General features: G+C 38.4%; 4 protein-coding genes across 4 annotated transcripts; all 4 read right to left on the bottom strand.

Annotated features, from left to right (window-relative positions):
• Window positions 1-4,905: 4,905 nt before the first annotated feature.
• On the bottom strand, window positions 4,906-5,838 carry LOC119026055 (olfactory receptor 4Q2-like). The gene has a single exon (XM_037110145.1). It carries the CDS (start codon window positions 5,836-5,838, stop codon window positions 4,906-4,908), a length of 933 nt encoding a protein of 310 aa, XP_036966040.1.
• Window positions 5,839-7,707: 1,869 nt separating this feature from the next.
• LOC119026053 (olfactory receptor 6N2-like) lies at window positions 7,708-8,649 on the bottom strand. Its single transcript, XM_037110143.1, has one exon. The coding sequence runs from the start codon at window positions 8,647-8,649 to the stop codon at window positions 7,708-7,710; it is 942 nt and encodes a 313-aa protein (XP_036966038.1).
• A 2,505-nt stretch (window positions 8,650-11,154) lies between these two features.
• Window positions 11,155-12,090, bottom strand: LOC119026016 (olfactory receptor 142-like). Its single transcript, XM_037110082.1, has one exon. The coding sequence runs from the start codon at window positions 12,088-12,090 to the stop codon at window positions 11,155-11,157; it is 936 nt and encodes a 311-aa protein (XP_036965977.1).
• Window positions 12,091-14,119: 2,029 nt separating this feature from the next.
• LOC119026017 (olfactory receptor 142-like) lies at window positions 14,120-15,043 on the bottom strand. The gene has a single exon (XM_037110083.1). The coding sequence runs from the start codon at window positions 15,041-15,043 to the stop codon at window positions 14,120-14,122; it is 924 nt and encodes a 307-aa protein (XP_036965978.1).
• Between the last annotated feature and the right edge of the window lie 751 nt (window positions 15,044-15,794).

Below are 15,794 nucleotides of genomic sequence, written 5' to 3'. Positions count from 1 at the left end.
CTCAGCCGGCACAATCTCATTCATTAAAATCAGTTTCATATCAAATAATAGTAAACCTGAATATTTGCAGACCATACAGTGTCACATCAGAGAAAAAAACCTGTGAGTTGCAAGTTGCGCAGCGAACAACTCGTTGCTGAGTGACTCTGACGCTCCCAGTGTCCTCTGTTCAAATCATCTCTCTCTGATGACGCAACTCAAGTTGGGGATTCAAGCAGTAGCACCTTAGAGAAGTAACTAAAGCACATTTGTTTAAGTTTATATTTGGTGCATCTGTTTATGGAGTAATTCTGATTGTGATGCTGAACAAACTTTTATACAGCAGCTTAAAGTAAATGTATAAAAATGCCTTTTTATAGTTTCAGCCTAAGACTGTTTATATCACATATGCAGCCATTAAATTCACATTTTTTTGTAAAGAGTTCTAGTTTTAAATTAAATCAACTTGCACCGACAGATCAGCCACCGATCATTGTTGACCAGCATTTGCTTTAAAGCTGTAGTCTGTAACTATTTGTTGTTATATTTGCTAAAATTGTCATTATGATCTGACAGTCAAATAAGATACAGGTCAGCTGTGTAAAAATCCATTGTTGGTGGGTCCACCCAGTGGCCCTTATTTGATTTGCAAGAATCCACCACTCCCAATCAACAAAACCAATCAGAGACAAAGGGAGTGTCTAAGTGTCAATCATTCTGGTGCATATGCTGCTGGCAGCACCCCTCCCTCATGAAGTGCATACTGGGCAGTGCCCCTCCCCCGTGCAGGGCAGTGCCTGCTCTTACCTGCACAGCAACAACAGAGCCAAAAAATGGCCCACCACTGCCCACGTCAAAGAGAAGAAATAAGAAGACTGACAAATAAAAGTAGTGTAAAAAGAAAGAACTGGACTGTGCCAGGGAGAAAACAAGGATAAATATGAGCATCATTTCAGAGGTGGAGGGAGCTGCGAGATTTGTAAGGACTCAAGAGCGATGTAGAGTTGGCCGCTTTTCTACTGGGCAAATAAGAACCCCTGCTTGGCATGTGTTTCATTCTGTGTTTTAACCACAAGTCTATGGTGGCAACGCTTACAGTAATACTCACAATAGCACATATTGCTGTACGATGTTGCAGTCGAGCTACGTAGCTTATTTGTGTGTCTAGCTTGTTAGCTTGTATGCTAACTCTGGTGTTTAGCTTCGTCTCTATGGCTGTGGTTGAATTGGTTTAGAGAAAGAACGTTACAGAGAGGAAGAAGGAGGGACCTGGGAGCTGTGCTCAGTCCACTTCTTTCTCAAAACTCCAGACTGCAGCTTTAATTAGGTTGATCGGTTGTGTATATAAAGGCCAATCAGAAGAGCTGACTAGACAAAAACAGACAGACAGTTTCTCCATATGATGCGCAAATGCCATTGTCCCTCACTCCAGGTAGACAGAAAATGTGCAAACAGACAACATTTATTTAAAAATGTATTTTAGTGCATTTAGTGGCATATTTATTTACTTATTGAGCCATTTATATATATTTATTTATACCAATGTCTCTCCTTTCAAAGGACGCCATTGATGCTTTTTTTTTTAATGTTTTCCCATATATGTGTATGAGGACTCTACTACTGCAAACAAAATCTACCTCCGAGAACTAATAAAGTAACTTGAACTTGAACTTTTGAACTTGGTGTTGCCTTGGTGTCAAGGATTACTGATGACTGTAGGCGCAAAGTGGCAGCAGAGTGTTTGAATCTTGATGATTACAGGATTTATCTTTATACCCCATTTGACCACAATGTGCTCAGTAATGGCAGGGGGTCCGCTGCCTATATTTCAGCTGGCTGAACAAGCCGGAATGCAGATGTATGTAGTGTATGTATGTAATGCTATGGTAATATGACGGCTTTGGCTGACATTTAAGGTCAATAGGTCTTCTGTAAACTAAGTTAGATAAACCAAAGATTGCATAAGCCTAAGCGAAACATACAGTGTGAGGTATGTGTTACCCCCAGCTTGAAGGCAGTTAGGAAAAGTGTAACTTTAACCACTTTAACTACATCAATTCCCAGCTGGTATTATGTGTACCAACTTCTAAATCCCCTCTGATGCGGATCTTCGTTAGACTGTTTGAGGGAACTAAAGGTAACTTCAAACTTGTCGACGCAACCGTCAGTAATGCTAATCTAGCTCCTCTGGGATTTAAAATGTCTTTGTTTTAATTTTGACAATCTAACCCATGAAAACACATTAGTTAAGGTTGGAAGGGATTGGCTGTTAGAAGCTGTTGTTTATTTTGTCCAAACCTGCCAAAGATTATCGGTCTTTAGATGAGGGGGCCAAACTCGCTAATTTGTGATAACGGCAGTTGCCACTTGTAGAGTGCAGAATCGCACTACAACATCAATATTCATTTTTCTAAGCTGCTGACACATTTGCAGAGTTGCTGTAGAAAGGCTCATGCACTTAGTGTTGGATGATGGCCCATTTAGTGTTTTTGAGCTGACTCAAAAATAGGAAGCAGATTTGAAAGGTGAATTTATTCAACACAAAAGGAATGGCTGGTAGGTAGAGGTGGTGAGTTCAGGGTGAGACTCAAAGATGTCTCAGGCGTTCAGGGTCATGTGGGGTGTCAGAGGTGCTGGAGGCTGGGTGGTGAGTGGTAGAGGAGGTGGTCCACAGAAATGGTCAAGTCACACTTGAAGAGGAGAGAAGCTGGATTAAGGCGCTGGTGAGTGAACATAAAAAAAGCTTCAAAACACATTAACTCTAGAGAAACCGTGAGAAACCAAGTACCGCTGGAGCTGGCAACAACAATCTGGCAGTGTGCAGAGGGAAGGTCTGAGTTTAAGAACAGGTCAGGCAGCAGGCCCAGCCAACAGAAAACCACGCCCAGCCTCAACAAGCACCTCTGAAAAACAAAGTTCAAAAACACAACCACAGGCCACCACAAGGTGCAATCATGACAGTGAAAGCCAAGAGAAGGCAACTAACAGAGATATTCTTCCCCTCGTCATCACTGAGTGGTACTCTAATGGCCGATATTAGGCCACATATATGTCAAAGACCATGATAGCTAAAATTGATAATCATTTCCAGATGATGAGTGTATCACAAAACTCTGCAGAAGGCATCCAGCGGAAGACATAACATGAAAGGGAGACAGAGGATCAGTGAGGAATTTTGGGGTAAGAGCCTGCTGTCCCATACAGTTCATAAATACACAGATTACACAGGAAAATATACATTGCCTCATGAAGTCTTTGGTCATTAATGATGGTTACAATGAAAACAACGTTCACTATCCAAACTATGGTGTAACACAGCAAAGTCAAAGCAAACAGAAAGATTCCATGTTGCATTGTGTAATTTAATCCTGAAAGTGTAAAAAATGTAAGTACAAAAACACCCATCATCTCAGCCGGCACAATTGCATTCATTTAAATCAGTTTCCATCAAATATTAGTTACCCAGGTATGTATTGTATATATAATATGTGCAGGTCATACAGTGTCACATCAGAGAAAAAAACCTGTGAGTTGCAAGTTGTGCAGCCAACATCCTGTTGCTGAGTGACTAACACTGTTCAAATCATCTCTCTCTGATGTCTCAAAACAAATTTGGGATTCAAGCAGTAGCACATGAGAGAAGTAACTAAAACAAAGTTTGTTTGAGTTAATATTGGGTGGATAAGCTTATAGAGTAATTCTGGTTCTTATGCAGAACAAATTCTTAAAAGTGAAATGTGAAAAAACTTTAAAGTGAGTTAGACATCAGGTACTATTAAATATATTTTTTGTTCATTTGACAACAGTGAAAAGTAAATATGTAAAAATGCCTTTATATAGTTTAAGCCTCTGACTTTTTATATCATGTATGCAGCTATTAACTAAACATTTCTTTGTACACTAGTTTTAAATCAAACAGCTGGAAATAAGGGTGCACCGATCGATCAGCCACTGATCATTGTCGACCAATCTTTGCATGAAGTAGGTTGATCGGTGGTGTCTATAGTAACGTGACGCTAAAATGCTTTAGTGTGCATTTAGTGGGATATTAATTCACTTAATCGGAAATTTAACCTTATTGGGAGATATAACCTGACATTATTTAAAATACTGTCAGGTCATATAGGTTTTTCTTGCACAATGAATGAAAAAATGCTACACTTTTTGCCACATTGCTGCACCAACAATCGACCATGAACACAGAGATAAGAGCATAAAAGACAACATTTAACCACTTTAAGAGATTCGATGAACAAGTCTCAACAGCTATTTTTACATGTCACTGAATGTAATCTGTGCTTTTAAAGAAACCTCAGTTCTAATGTTTGCTCCCCACATTTGCTGTCTGTACGGTTTATTCCTCTATGTAAAATTACTACAAGCAGCCCTCACGCAGCAGCAGCAACAATATGAGCATCTCCAAATTGAGAGAGAGGCTGTGCAGAATCTTATGCAGGGGACACAACAAATGTAACCATAATTATTATTAATCATAACTCCATCATGGCAAAACACATAACAAGCCAATGCAGGAAATAAAAACAGAAAGTTGCCTCCTAAAATGTACTGGTGGACTTGAAGGCAGGTACAAATTTGGGATCAGCTTCATGTAATCATCTTACCACAGGCTGTTATGCCATATTTTTAAAATTACATTTAAGATTCTATATAATAATTCATGAATCTATTTATAAACATATTGGCTGTACAATTTTCTCAGAATGACACTTAACAGTCAACCTCCTTTTTCAGATGCAAATGTAAAAGCACATATGCTGTGTCTGCAGTGAAATTGCACAGATAGAGGCCTGAGCTTTATGAATTGAAGAATGATCAGGACACGAGAAAGCCATTTTGATCATGAAGTACCAGCACCTGGAGTTAGTATGCTGCTTTTTACCCCACATATAATTGTAAATATATTGGCTAGACATTTTCTTTCCGTCCTTGAAAAAAAACAAGAATTCTGTTTCGAATTTTTGTCATTTTTAGCCCGTACACTAGAGGATTAATTACTGGAGGAAGAATAAGAAATTCTATTGCCAAGAAGTTTTTCAGGCTCTGTGATAACATATTCGAACCATATCGTGTGTACATTACATCAAAAAGCACAGCAAAGCAATAACTGATTAAAGAGACTAAATGTGGCACACATGTGTTCATAAACTTCTTCCTGCCATGTTTGGATGTTAGGCATGTTTTGATTAGATATGTGTAAGTCCACAAAAGAAACAACAAATGGAGAATATAAATGCCAATGTTGAAATATACAATAGCAGTATTTGCTATAGACTTAGAGCATGCCAATTTATCAATTAGTGCATTTGAACAGTAAATTTTAGGTATATGTGAGCCACATAATTTCAGTTGAACAATTGCCAGTGTGTTAATGAACATGCAATAAAGAGGCAAAAGCCAAGAGAAGGCAACTAACAGAGATATTCTTCTCCTGGTCATCACAGAGTGGTACTCTAATGGCCGACATATAGCCACATATCTGTCCAAGGCCATGACAGCTAAAATTGATAACTCAATTATACATGATGAGTATATCACAAAACTCTGCAGCACGCATTCAGCGTAAGACACAAAATGAAAGGGAGACAGAAGATCATTGAGGAATTTTGGGTAAAAGCCTGCTGTCCCATAAAGTCCATTAATGCACAGATTACACAGGAAAATATACATCGCCTCATGAAGTTTTTGGTCCACAATGATGGTTAAGATGACAACAACATTCACTATCCAGATGATTGAGTAAAACAATAAAGTGAGAGCAAACAGAATGATTCTGTGTTGCACTGTGTAATTCAATCCTGAAAGTGTAAAAAATACAAGTACAGAAACATTACCCATCATCTCAGTCGGCACAATTTCATTCATTTAAACCAGTTTCACCACAATTGTATGTAACCCTGAATATGTGCAGATCATACAGTGTCACATCAGAGAAACAGCTTCGAAAAACATACATACATACATAAACAAGTTGTAGGCTGGAGATCCTGTCGCTGAGTGACTCTGACACTCCCAGGCTCCTCTGTTTAAATCATCTCTCTCTGGTGACTCTGGGGATTCAATCAGCAGTGTTGGAGAGAAGTAACTAAAATACAACTCCTGTTTGAGTTAATAATTGATGGATCAATTCATTATTATTCCAGTTCTGATGCAGGACAAATTCTGATTAGTAAGGGATGTGATTGTTCATGCATTTGATAGCAAAGTTTAATGTAAACGTAAAAAAAAAGATGCTCCTTTATTTGTTCTGAGTACTGGTTATAACATTAAAATGTCAGATAACTTAAACTGATGGCAGTCAGGGCCATGTGAGGTGGTAGAGGTACTGGAGGCTTGGTGGCGAGTGGTAGAGGAAGCACTTCTGAAAAACAAAGTTCAAAAACACAACCACAAGCGACCACAAGGTACAATCATGACAGTGAAAGCCAAGAGAAGGCAACTAATAGAGATATTCTTCTCCTGGTCATCACAGAGTGGTTCTCTAATGGCCGACATATAGCCACATATGTCAAAGACCATGATAGCTAAAACTGATAATTCATTTCTAGATGATGAGCGTATCATAAAACTCTGCAGAAGGCATTCAGCGGAAGACACAACATGAAAAGGAGACAGAAGATCAGTGAGGAATTTTGGGGTAAAAGCCTGCTGTCCCATAAAGTCCATTAATGCACAGGAAAATATACATCGAGATTACATGAGATTGGCATCAGGAGGTTTTATCATTAATAACTTTTAAACATTTGATAGCAGCCAAAAGTAGACATAAAAAAGTCTCAGACTTTCTATATAATGTATGCCACCATTAACTGCATATTTCTTTGTACAGGGTTCTAGTTTTAAATTAAATAAGCTGGAAATTAGGGTGTACTGATCAATCAACCACCGATCATTATTGACCATGTTTGTCTTAAGAAGGTTGATCGGTGGTGTCTATAGTAATGAGACAGTATCTCTGTGTGATGCTAAAATGCTATAGTGTAAGGCACGGCTTTATTTTTGGTGCATTTACAGACATTATAATTCATGCAATTTATATATTTATCCAAATATTTCTGATTTTGGCAGGTTTTGTCCTCTGTTTGTTAGCGTGCTCCCAAACCCCTCAGGCAAATCTCATGCCAAATAAAGTCACTCAAAGCCAAACTTTGATTTAAAATACTGTAAGTTCATATAGGATTTTCTCGCGCATTGAATGCAAATTGCCAAACTCTCTACACTGCAGCACCAACATTCGACCATGAACACAGAAAGCTCGAAAGGCAATAATTAACGGCTTTAAGAGATTCAATTAATGACCCTCAACAGCTATTTTCACGTCTCTGAATGTAATCTGTGCTTTTGAAGAAACCTCAGTTCTGATGTTTGCATGTAAATTTATCTGTTTTTGTAAATGTACTGTAAGCAGCCCTCACGCAGCAACAGCAACATTATGAGCATCTCCAAATTGAGAGAGAGGCTGTGCAGAATGTTATACAGGGGACACAACAAACGTAACCTTAATTATTATTAATCATAACGCTATCATGGCAAAACACATAACAAGCCAATGCAGCAAATAAAACCAAAAAGTTGCCTCCTAAAAGGTACTGGTGGACTTGAAGGCAGGTACAAATTTGGGATCAGCTTCATGTAACCATCTTGATCATGAAGTATGAACCACTGGAGTTAGTATGCTGCTTTTTACTCCACATATATTAAATATATTGACTAGACGCTCTCTTTCTGTCCTTGAATAAAACCAAGAATTCTGTCTCGTATTCTGGTCAGTTTTAGCCCGTACACTAGAGGATTAATTACTGGAGGAAGAATAAGAAATTCTATTGCCAAGAAGTTTTTCAGGCTCTGTGATAACATATTCGAACCATATCGCGTGTACATTAGATCAAAAAGCACAGCGAAGCAATAACTGATTAAAGAGACTAAATGTGGCACACATGTGTTCATAAACTTCTTCCTGCCATGTTTGGATGTTAGGCATGTTTTGATTAGATATGTGTAAGTCCACAAAAGAAACAACAAATGGAGAATATAAATGCCAATGTTGAAATATACAATAGCAGTATTTGCTATAGACTTAGAGCATGCCAGTTTATCAATTAGTGCATTTGAACAGTAAAGTTTAGGTATATGTGAGCCACATAATTTCAGTTGAACAATTGCCAGTGTGTTAATGAACATGCAATAAAAAGGCAATAGCCAAGAGAAGGCAACTAACAGAGATATTCTTCGAGTAGTCATCACAGAGTGGTACTCTAATGGCCGACATATAGCCACATATCTATCAAAGGCCATGACAGCTAAAATTGATAATTCACTTCCAGATGATGAGTGTATCACAAAACTCTGCAGAAGGCATCCAGCGTAAGACACAAAATGAAAGGGAGACAGAAGATCATTGAGGAATTTTGGGTAAAAGCCTGCTGTCCCATAAAGTCCATTAATGCACAGATTACACAGGAAAATATACATCGCCTCATGGAGTTTTCGGTCCACAATGATGGTTAAGATGAGAACAACATTCACTATCCAAACAATGGCGTAATACAGTAAAGTGAGAGCAAACAGAATGATTCTATGTTGCATTGTGTAATTTATTCCTGAAAGTGTAAAAAATGTAAGTACAGAAACATTACCCATCATCTCAGCCATTCATTTAAATAAGTTTCATATCAAACATTAGTAACCCTGAATATGTGCAGATCATACAGTGTCACATCAGATAAACAGCTTTGAAAAACATACCTACATAAATAAGTTGTAGGTTGGAGAGTGAACATCCTGTTGCTGAGTGACTCTGACGCTCCCAGTGTCCTCTGTTTAAATCATCTCTCTCTGATGACTCAACACAAGCTGGGGATTCAAGCAGTAGCGTTGGAGAAAAGTAACTAAAATACAATTCCTGTTTGAGTTAATAATTGGTGGATCACTTCATTAAGTAATGCCAGTTCTGATGCAAAACAAATTATAATTAGTGAGAGATGTGATCAGAGGTGGGCTGGGGTTGAATTTCAGCCCGGGAGCTCGGTTTGGAGAGGCCTTCTATCCGTAATTTTAACATAAATACTTAATTTGCAGTATAAAAACAATTTAATAATATTAAGGACAACACACACAGATTAGTCAGTCAGTAGAGTGTATTGAAGTACATATGCTCACACATAGTATGCATACTCATACTCACACACTATGTTTTTTTTCAAAAATCAAAACTACTGTGTGTGTTTAATGATAAGTGTAAAAGAGCTGTTTGATTTAAAGGATGCATGTGGTGGAGGATGAAGGTGACTAGACCATAGAATTCCTAACTGGGGTGCACATTCAAACACGCAGGATCCAAGAAAGCCATTTATCCGTTTATTTGTATGAATTGGAGATTGTTGGTCAAATGTGTGCCCTGAACACATCCAAAAACACAAACTAGAGGCCTGAAAATTACAACCCGACCCGACGCAGCCCGACATACCAGCATTAATTGTCTGCCCGAAGCTGCAGGGTCCCGTGTCATCACTGGCCTGGCTGACTGTAGCCATGCTGACCTTCGCCCCGCCACCATGGAAATAATTTGGCGCACTTGGCTACATCCTGCATTAACCTTTTTTTTCTTTTTTGCCCTTAATCATTCTGCTCCACCCATCTCTTTCTCCGGCTTCTTTCTTTTTAGCATGTTTGCTTATTTGAATTTATTCCGCTCCTCTTTCTTTTAACGGTTAACAGAAAATAACGGTTTAATGACTGACTGGGCGGCTGAGCCAATCACATTTCAATAGAAACAAAGATCAGCTCAGGTTGGGAGGGGCCACTCGTATCACCCTTAATATGCAAAATATTAGATTGACCCAGTCTGACATTTCCATTCTGTGCCACCTGTGGCCGTTTTACAGGGTAAAATGGGTGGATGTGATTGTTCATGCATTGTATAGTTAAATGTAAACATAAAAAATGATGCTCCTTTATTTGTTCTGACCACAAATCCAGATTTGAAATGCTGATTTCTAGTAATAAGAACAACTCAGTAATAACTCAAATTGATGTCATCATTTTGATAATTTTGATGTTAATCTTAGTGGGAAGGTACTTCTTCAAATTAATGTTGCACTGGAAGAGTTTGAACACATTTTATGTTTCATACAAATGTTTTTAAATATGTTTTTTTCAGGTTCGATACCAATAATTAGTAATCAAGGGGGCTGATAACTGATATTTGATATATGATATTTGATATACATTTACAGTAAAAATGTGCTGATGGAACTACAATATACTGCAATACTGTGCTAAAGTATATCTTCATTTTTGATTTTTTTTTCATTTTTCTTACACTCCCACTCATTTACCTTTATTCGATAACTGAGAATTCATTGTTGATGGACCTGTGATGTGTAACCACTCATATACTGTTGTGGTTGGGTCCTTGGCTGAGTGGTGACTACATACAGAGAGAGAAAACTGCATCAGAGCTAAAGTAGCCCATTATTAAATGAATTTATTTTGTCAGCAACTAGAACCAAAAACACGACACAGATAACCAGAAAACCTCTGAATATTGGCCCCTGATAATTGGCCAGGTTGATAATTGGTAAATAACCTAACTTTAATGCAAAGTGATAATGCAAAGTAAATAATCTTATAATGAAATGGAGTAATCCCAAACAGAAATGGCAGAGATGCAAAAGGTTATTGGGGCTTGTAAAAGGTGCTGGCAGGCAGGCAGGTCTAGAATGGGATTCAGACTCAGATTACAGGTTCAGGTTTCAGTTTAGAGGCTTAAGAGCAAAGCTGTGAAACAACATAAACAATATGAGCAGGAGCCGGTGAAGACTGGCTGGTATAGTACCCTAACCCTCTCATATTTCATCTCTGCTTCCTTGTCACCCAACCGAAAAACTCTGAAAAGCCCTCACCTCTCCATTCATCCATGCCTTTCTCTGTATTCGCACACTTTAGATCCAACACTAACAGCAGATGTACACATGTAACGTTTACAGTCAGTGGCTCGAATGATACCAGACTTTCAGTCAGGCAAATCTTCACCTAATACAAAATCAAGACTTAACAACACTATTTTTGAGTATTTGGATATTTTATAACATGACTGTCCATTGACTATTGAGCATTACTTTGAAAATACATGCTATGGGTGATGGCAATACTAATCTAGAGATGTTTGCCACACAAGAACTGCATAATTCTGTTTTTTATTTTTGTCAGTTTGAAACCATAGATGAGCGGGTTGATAATTGGAGGAATGATGAGAAATTCCATTGACATAAAATTGTTGACACCTTGTGGTAACGTTTTTGAGCCAAATCGTATATACAGCAAATCAAAAAGTATAGATACCACAACAGTAATTAAACAAAATAAATGTGGCAGACATGTTTGCATAAACTTGTTTCGGTTCTCACTGGAAAATTGGCATTTTTTGAGTAGATACATATAAGACCAAACAATGAATAAGATATGTAAAACATAAAAAGTATAATTAAAAGCTGGAATAATAACGTGTGCTATGGAAGCAGAGCAAGATAGTTTACCAACTAAATGATTAATACAGTAGATCTTTGGTATGTGTGAGCCACATAACCTCAGTCTTAATGTTGTTATTGAGCTTAAGAAGAGTAAACAAAAAGGTACAAGCCAAGCAACAAACACAAACACACAAACTCTTTGTGTCGTCATCACAGAGTGGTACATCAGAGGTTGACATATAGCCACATATCTGTCATAGGCCATAACTGCAAGAATAGAGAAATCAGCGACGACTGAAGAGTGCAACACAAAACCCTGCAGAAGGCATCCAGCATATGAGATGACATGAATGGTAGACAGAAGATCAGTGAGGAATTTGGGGTAAAAGCCTGCAGTCCCATAAAGTCCATTTATACACAGGTTACAGAGGAAGATGTACATGGGCTCATGAAGGTTTTTATCCACAACAATCGTCACAATAATGGTCAAATTTACCAGCCAAATAACACAGTAACACAGTAAAGTGAGAGCAAAGAGAGTGTGTCTGTAGTTTGTTGTCCCACTTAATCCTGACAGAGTAAACATCGTTGTTTCTGAAACATTATCCATTAATTGAAGCATTTTAGACTTTAACATAGCATTCTACATTTAAACAACTATTGTAAATTTTGCTATTTCTATTTCAAACCTTACTTAAAATGACAACCAGCTCTCTGTCTGTCTACCCCAAACAGCCTAAACTGAAAGTCTGAGACCAGTTTATATCCTTTCATAACAGCAACAGATAATGAGCAGATGTACATGGGAATTCAAACAAACCAAGTTAGACGGCTGGCCAAACTGCTTTGGTCTTGGCAATACACCTGACTGAATGGCAAAAGTAGCTGCAGAGGGCTCTGGCTGGTGATAAGTTGCTGCAGTGGGCAGCAGAAGCTCTGTGGCACTGGTCAGCTGTGGCCGCAACTTCTTCTGGGGACTCTAATGTGTAGGTACACCCTGTCCATGGCAGGGACAGACTCAATCAAAAATGGTTACCGAACCTCAGTGTGGCTCCTCCACTGGTCCTTTAAAGGCTCATGAGGTTCAGGAAATATAGGACCAGGAGAGACAGGTTAGCTGGCTCAGGCAAGGTCAGGAGCTAACTATCCTGAGGTTAGTGGACCATGCTGAAGGTCCAAAAAGTGGGCCAAACAGAAGTGGTAGGGAATCCACAGGTTTGTGGAGACAAACAAAAAACAGTATCTGTGGCAGTTGCAGGCCTCTACCAAGCCCATGTTTGTTTATTTGTTTTATTTGGCCCATGTGAAAGGAATCCACTGGTTGCACAAAAACTGCTGAGAAAGGCAAGTGTAGAGTCCAAAACTCCCCACAGCTAACATACTAGCTTGACAGCAGGGAATACTAAAACTGGTCATGTTTGATCTTTCTATTGATTATGATAATGTTGGGTGTTTTCTTACCTGTGTGAGACATTAGGTAGTTGGATATGGTTGACAAAAATGTGCTGTGCTTATAGTACAAAGCACCTGGGCTTGTCATTTAGCAGCTAACCAGTAGCACAAAGCACACAGCCCCTGAGGAATAAGCAAATACATCAGTTATGTATGTAACCCTGCTTACATTACAAAATTGAAAAACAAATCATAATTGATTCTTGGTTTCAAATGAGACACGAACCCCATTCTTTGGAAGTAAAATTTAGTTGCTACTGGGTCAGTGACAGGACCGCTGACCAAGCTGCTGTATTTGACGATTTGGGAGTGATGATGGCGTGATGATGGGCTGAATTTGGGGCCAACTGTGTAGGACTCCACCAAGGCTTAAATGCAATGAGCCGATTTCTGACTCTTGCTATCATTTTTAAAAGAACATTAAATGTCCTTTCCTTCCGTTTGTTCAGTATATAGGTTAAAAGTGTGTTTGCATTTAATCAAAAAAAGTGAATTAGACATTTTGCAATAGGACAAAAATTGCAAAAAACAAAACATCAATTATGTATTAAAATCTGTTGAATATGTGTATGTAAAAATGGCGATGGGAATTAGGTATTAGTATAGAATATGAACCTCGTATCCCAAAAATTATATAATGTGTGAAAAACACAGCACACACCAGACTCATATTTAACATCATGGCCATTTCAAAGTGCTTTGCACAAAATAAAACCTGTGAAGTCAAATATGCATCAAATGTGTTTATGTCAGTAACATTAATATTCAGGGGTTCATATGAAAGAGAGTTACCTGTGTTCAAGTGCACGAAAGTGTCCTTTTAAAGTTCCCTGTACTCAGATAGTATTTCCTCCAACATTTCACACAGTCATCATAGGGCAAAACAAACTGCATGTCTGGCCCTTAATAGGAGATTTTCATTTTCAAAGCATATTGGAATGACAAACATATTTATTGGTGATAGTCATTCATATTACATGTGAACAAAGCAATCTCATTTCTTACTTAACAAAACTTGATTCTTCAGCAACAGTGCATTCAGGTTTCTGTGTTTCAGATTGCAAAAAGCTACGGTATGAGATAAAATGATTATCTGATATTGAAAAGCATGAATATAATCAATATCTGACATTTATTTTGTAGTGTCATAACTGAAGTTTACCTACACACTAAATAAATACAATGGATGACGTGCTAATCTAGAGACGTTTGCCACACAAGAACTGCATAATTCTGTTTTTTATTTTTGTCAGTTTGAAACCATAGATGAGCGGATTGATGACTGGAGGAATGATGAGAAATTCCATTGACATAAAATTGTTGACATCTTGTGGTAACTTTTTTGTGCCAAATCGCATGTACAACAAATCAAAAAGTAAAGATACCACAACAGTAATTAAACAAAATAAATGTGGCAGACATGTTTGCATAAACTTACCTCTGTTCTCACTGGAAAATTGGCATTTTTTGAGTAGATACATATAAGACCAAACAATTAATACGATATGTAAAACATAAAAAGTATAATTAAAAGCTGGAATAATAACGTGTGCTATGGAGGCAGAACAAGACAGTTTACCAACTAAGTGATTAATACAGTAGATTTTTGGTATGTGTGAGCCACATAACCTCAATCTTAATGTTGTTATTGAGCCTAAGAACACTAAGTAAAAGGGTATAAGCCAAGCAAAAAACACAAACACACAAACTCTTTGTGTAGTCATCACAGAGTGGTACATCAGAGGTCGACATATAGCCACATATCTGTCATAGGCCATTACCACGAGGATAGAGAAATCAGTACAGGCCGAAGAGTGCAACACAAAACCCTGCAGAAGGCATCCAGCATATGAGATGACATGAGTGGTAGACAGAAGATCAGTGAGGAATTTGGGGTAAAAGCCTGCAGTCCCATAAAGTCCATTTATACACAGATTACAGAGGAAGATGTACATGGGCTCATGAAGGTTTTTATCCACAACAATCATCACAATAATGGTCAAATTTACCAGCCAAATAAGACAGTAACACAGTAAAGTGAGCGCAAAGAGAGTGTGTCTGTAGTTTGTTGTCCCACTTAATCCTGACAGAGTAAACATCGTGGTTTCTGAAACATTATCCATTAATTGAAGAATTTTAGACTTTAACATAGCATTCTACATTGAAACAACTATTGTAACTTTTCCTATTTCTATTTCAAACCTTACTTAAAATGACAACCAGCTCTCTGTCTGTCTACCCCAAATGGCCTAAACTGAAAGACTGAGACCAGTTTATATCCTTTCATGACAGCAACAGATAATGAGCAGATGTACGTGGGAATTCAAACAAACCAAGTTAGACGGCTGGCCGAACTGCTTTGGTCTTGGCAATACACCTGACTGAATGGCAGAAGTAGCTGCAGAGGGCTCTGGCTGGTGATAAGTTGCTGCAGTGGGCCGCAGAAGCTCTGTGGCACTGGTCAGCTGTGGCCGCAACTTCTTCTGGGGACTCTAATGTGTAGGTACTCCCTGGACAGACTCAGTCAAAAATGGTTACAGAACCTCAGTGTGGCTCCTGCACTGGTCCTTTAAAGGCTCATGGGGTTCAGGAAATACAGGACCAGGAGAGACATGCTAGCTGGCTCAGGCAAGGTCAGGAGCTAACTATCCTGAGGTTAGTGGACCGTGTTGAAGGTCCTAAAAGTGGGCCAAACAGAAGTGGTAGGGAATCCACAGTGGAGACAAACAAAAAACAGTATCTGTGGCAGTTGCAGGCCTCTACCAAGCCCATCTAATTGTTTTATTTGGCCCATGTGAAAGGAATCAACTGGTTGCACAAAAAGGGCTGAGAAAGTAAAGTGTAGAGTCCAAAACTCCCCACAGCTAACATACT

This window comes from Acanthopagrus latus, chromosome 9 (assembly GCF_904848185.1).
Source record: "Acanthopagrus latus isolate v.2019 chromosome 9, fAcaLat1.1, whole genome shotgun sequence".
Taxonomy (NCBI): Eukaryota; Metazoa; Chordata; class Actinopteri; order Spariformes; family Sparidae; genus Acanthopagrus; species Acanthopagrus latus.
The sequence above is the reverse complement of the archived record's forward strand: the minus strand, read 5'-3'. Positions and strand labels throughout refer to the sequence as shown.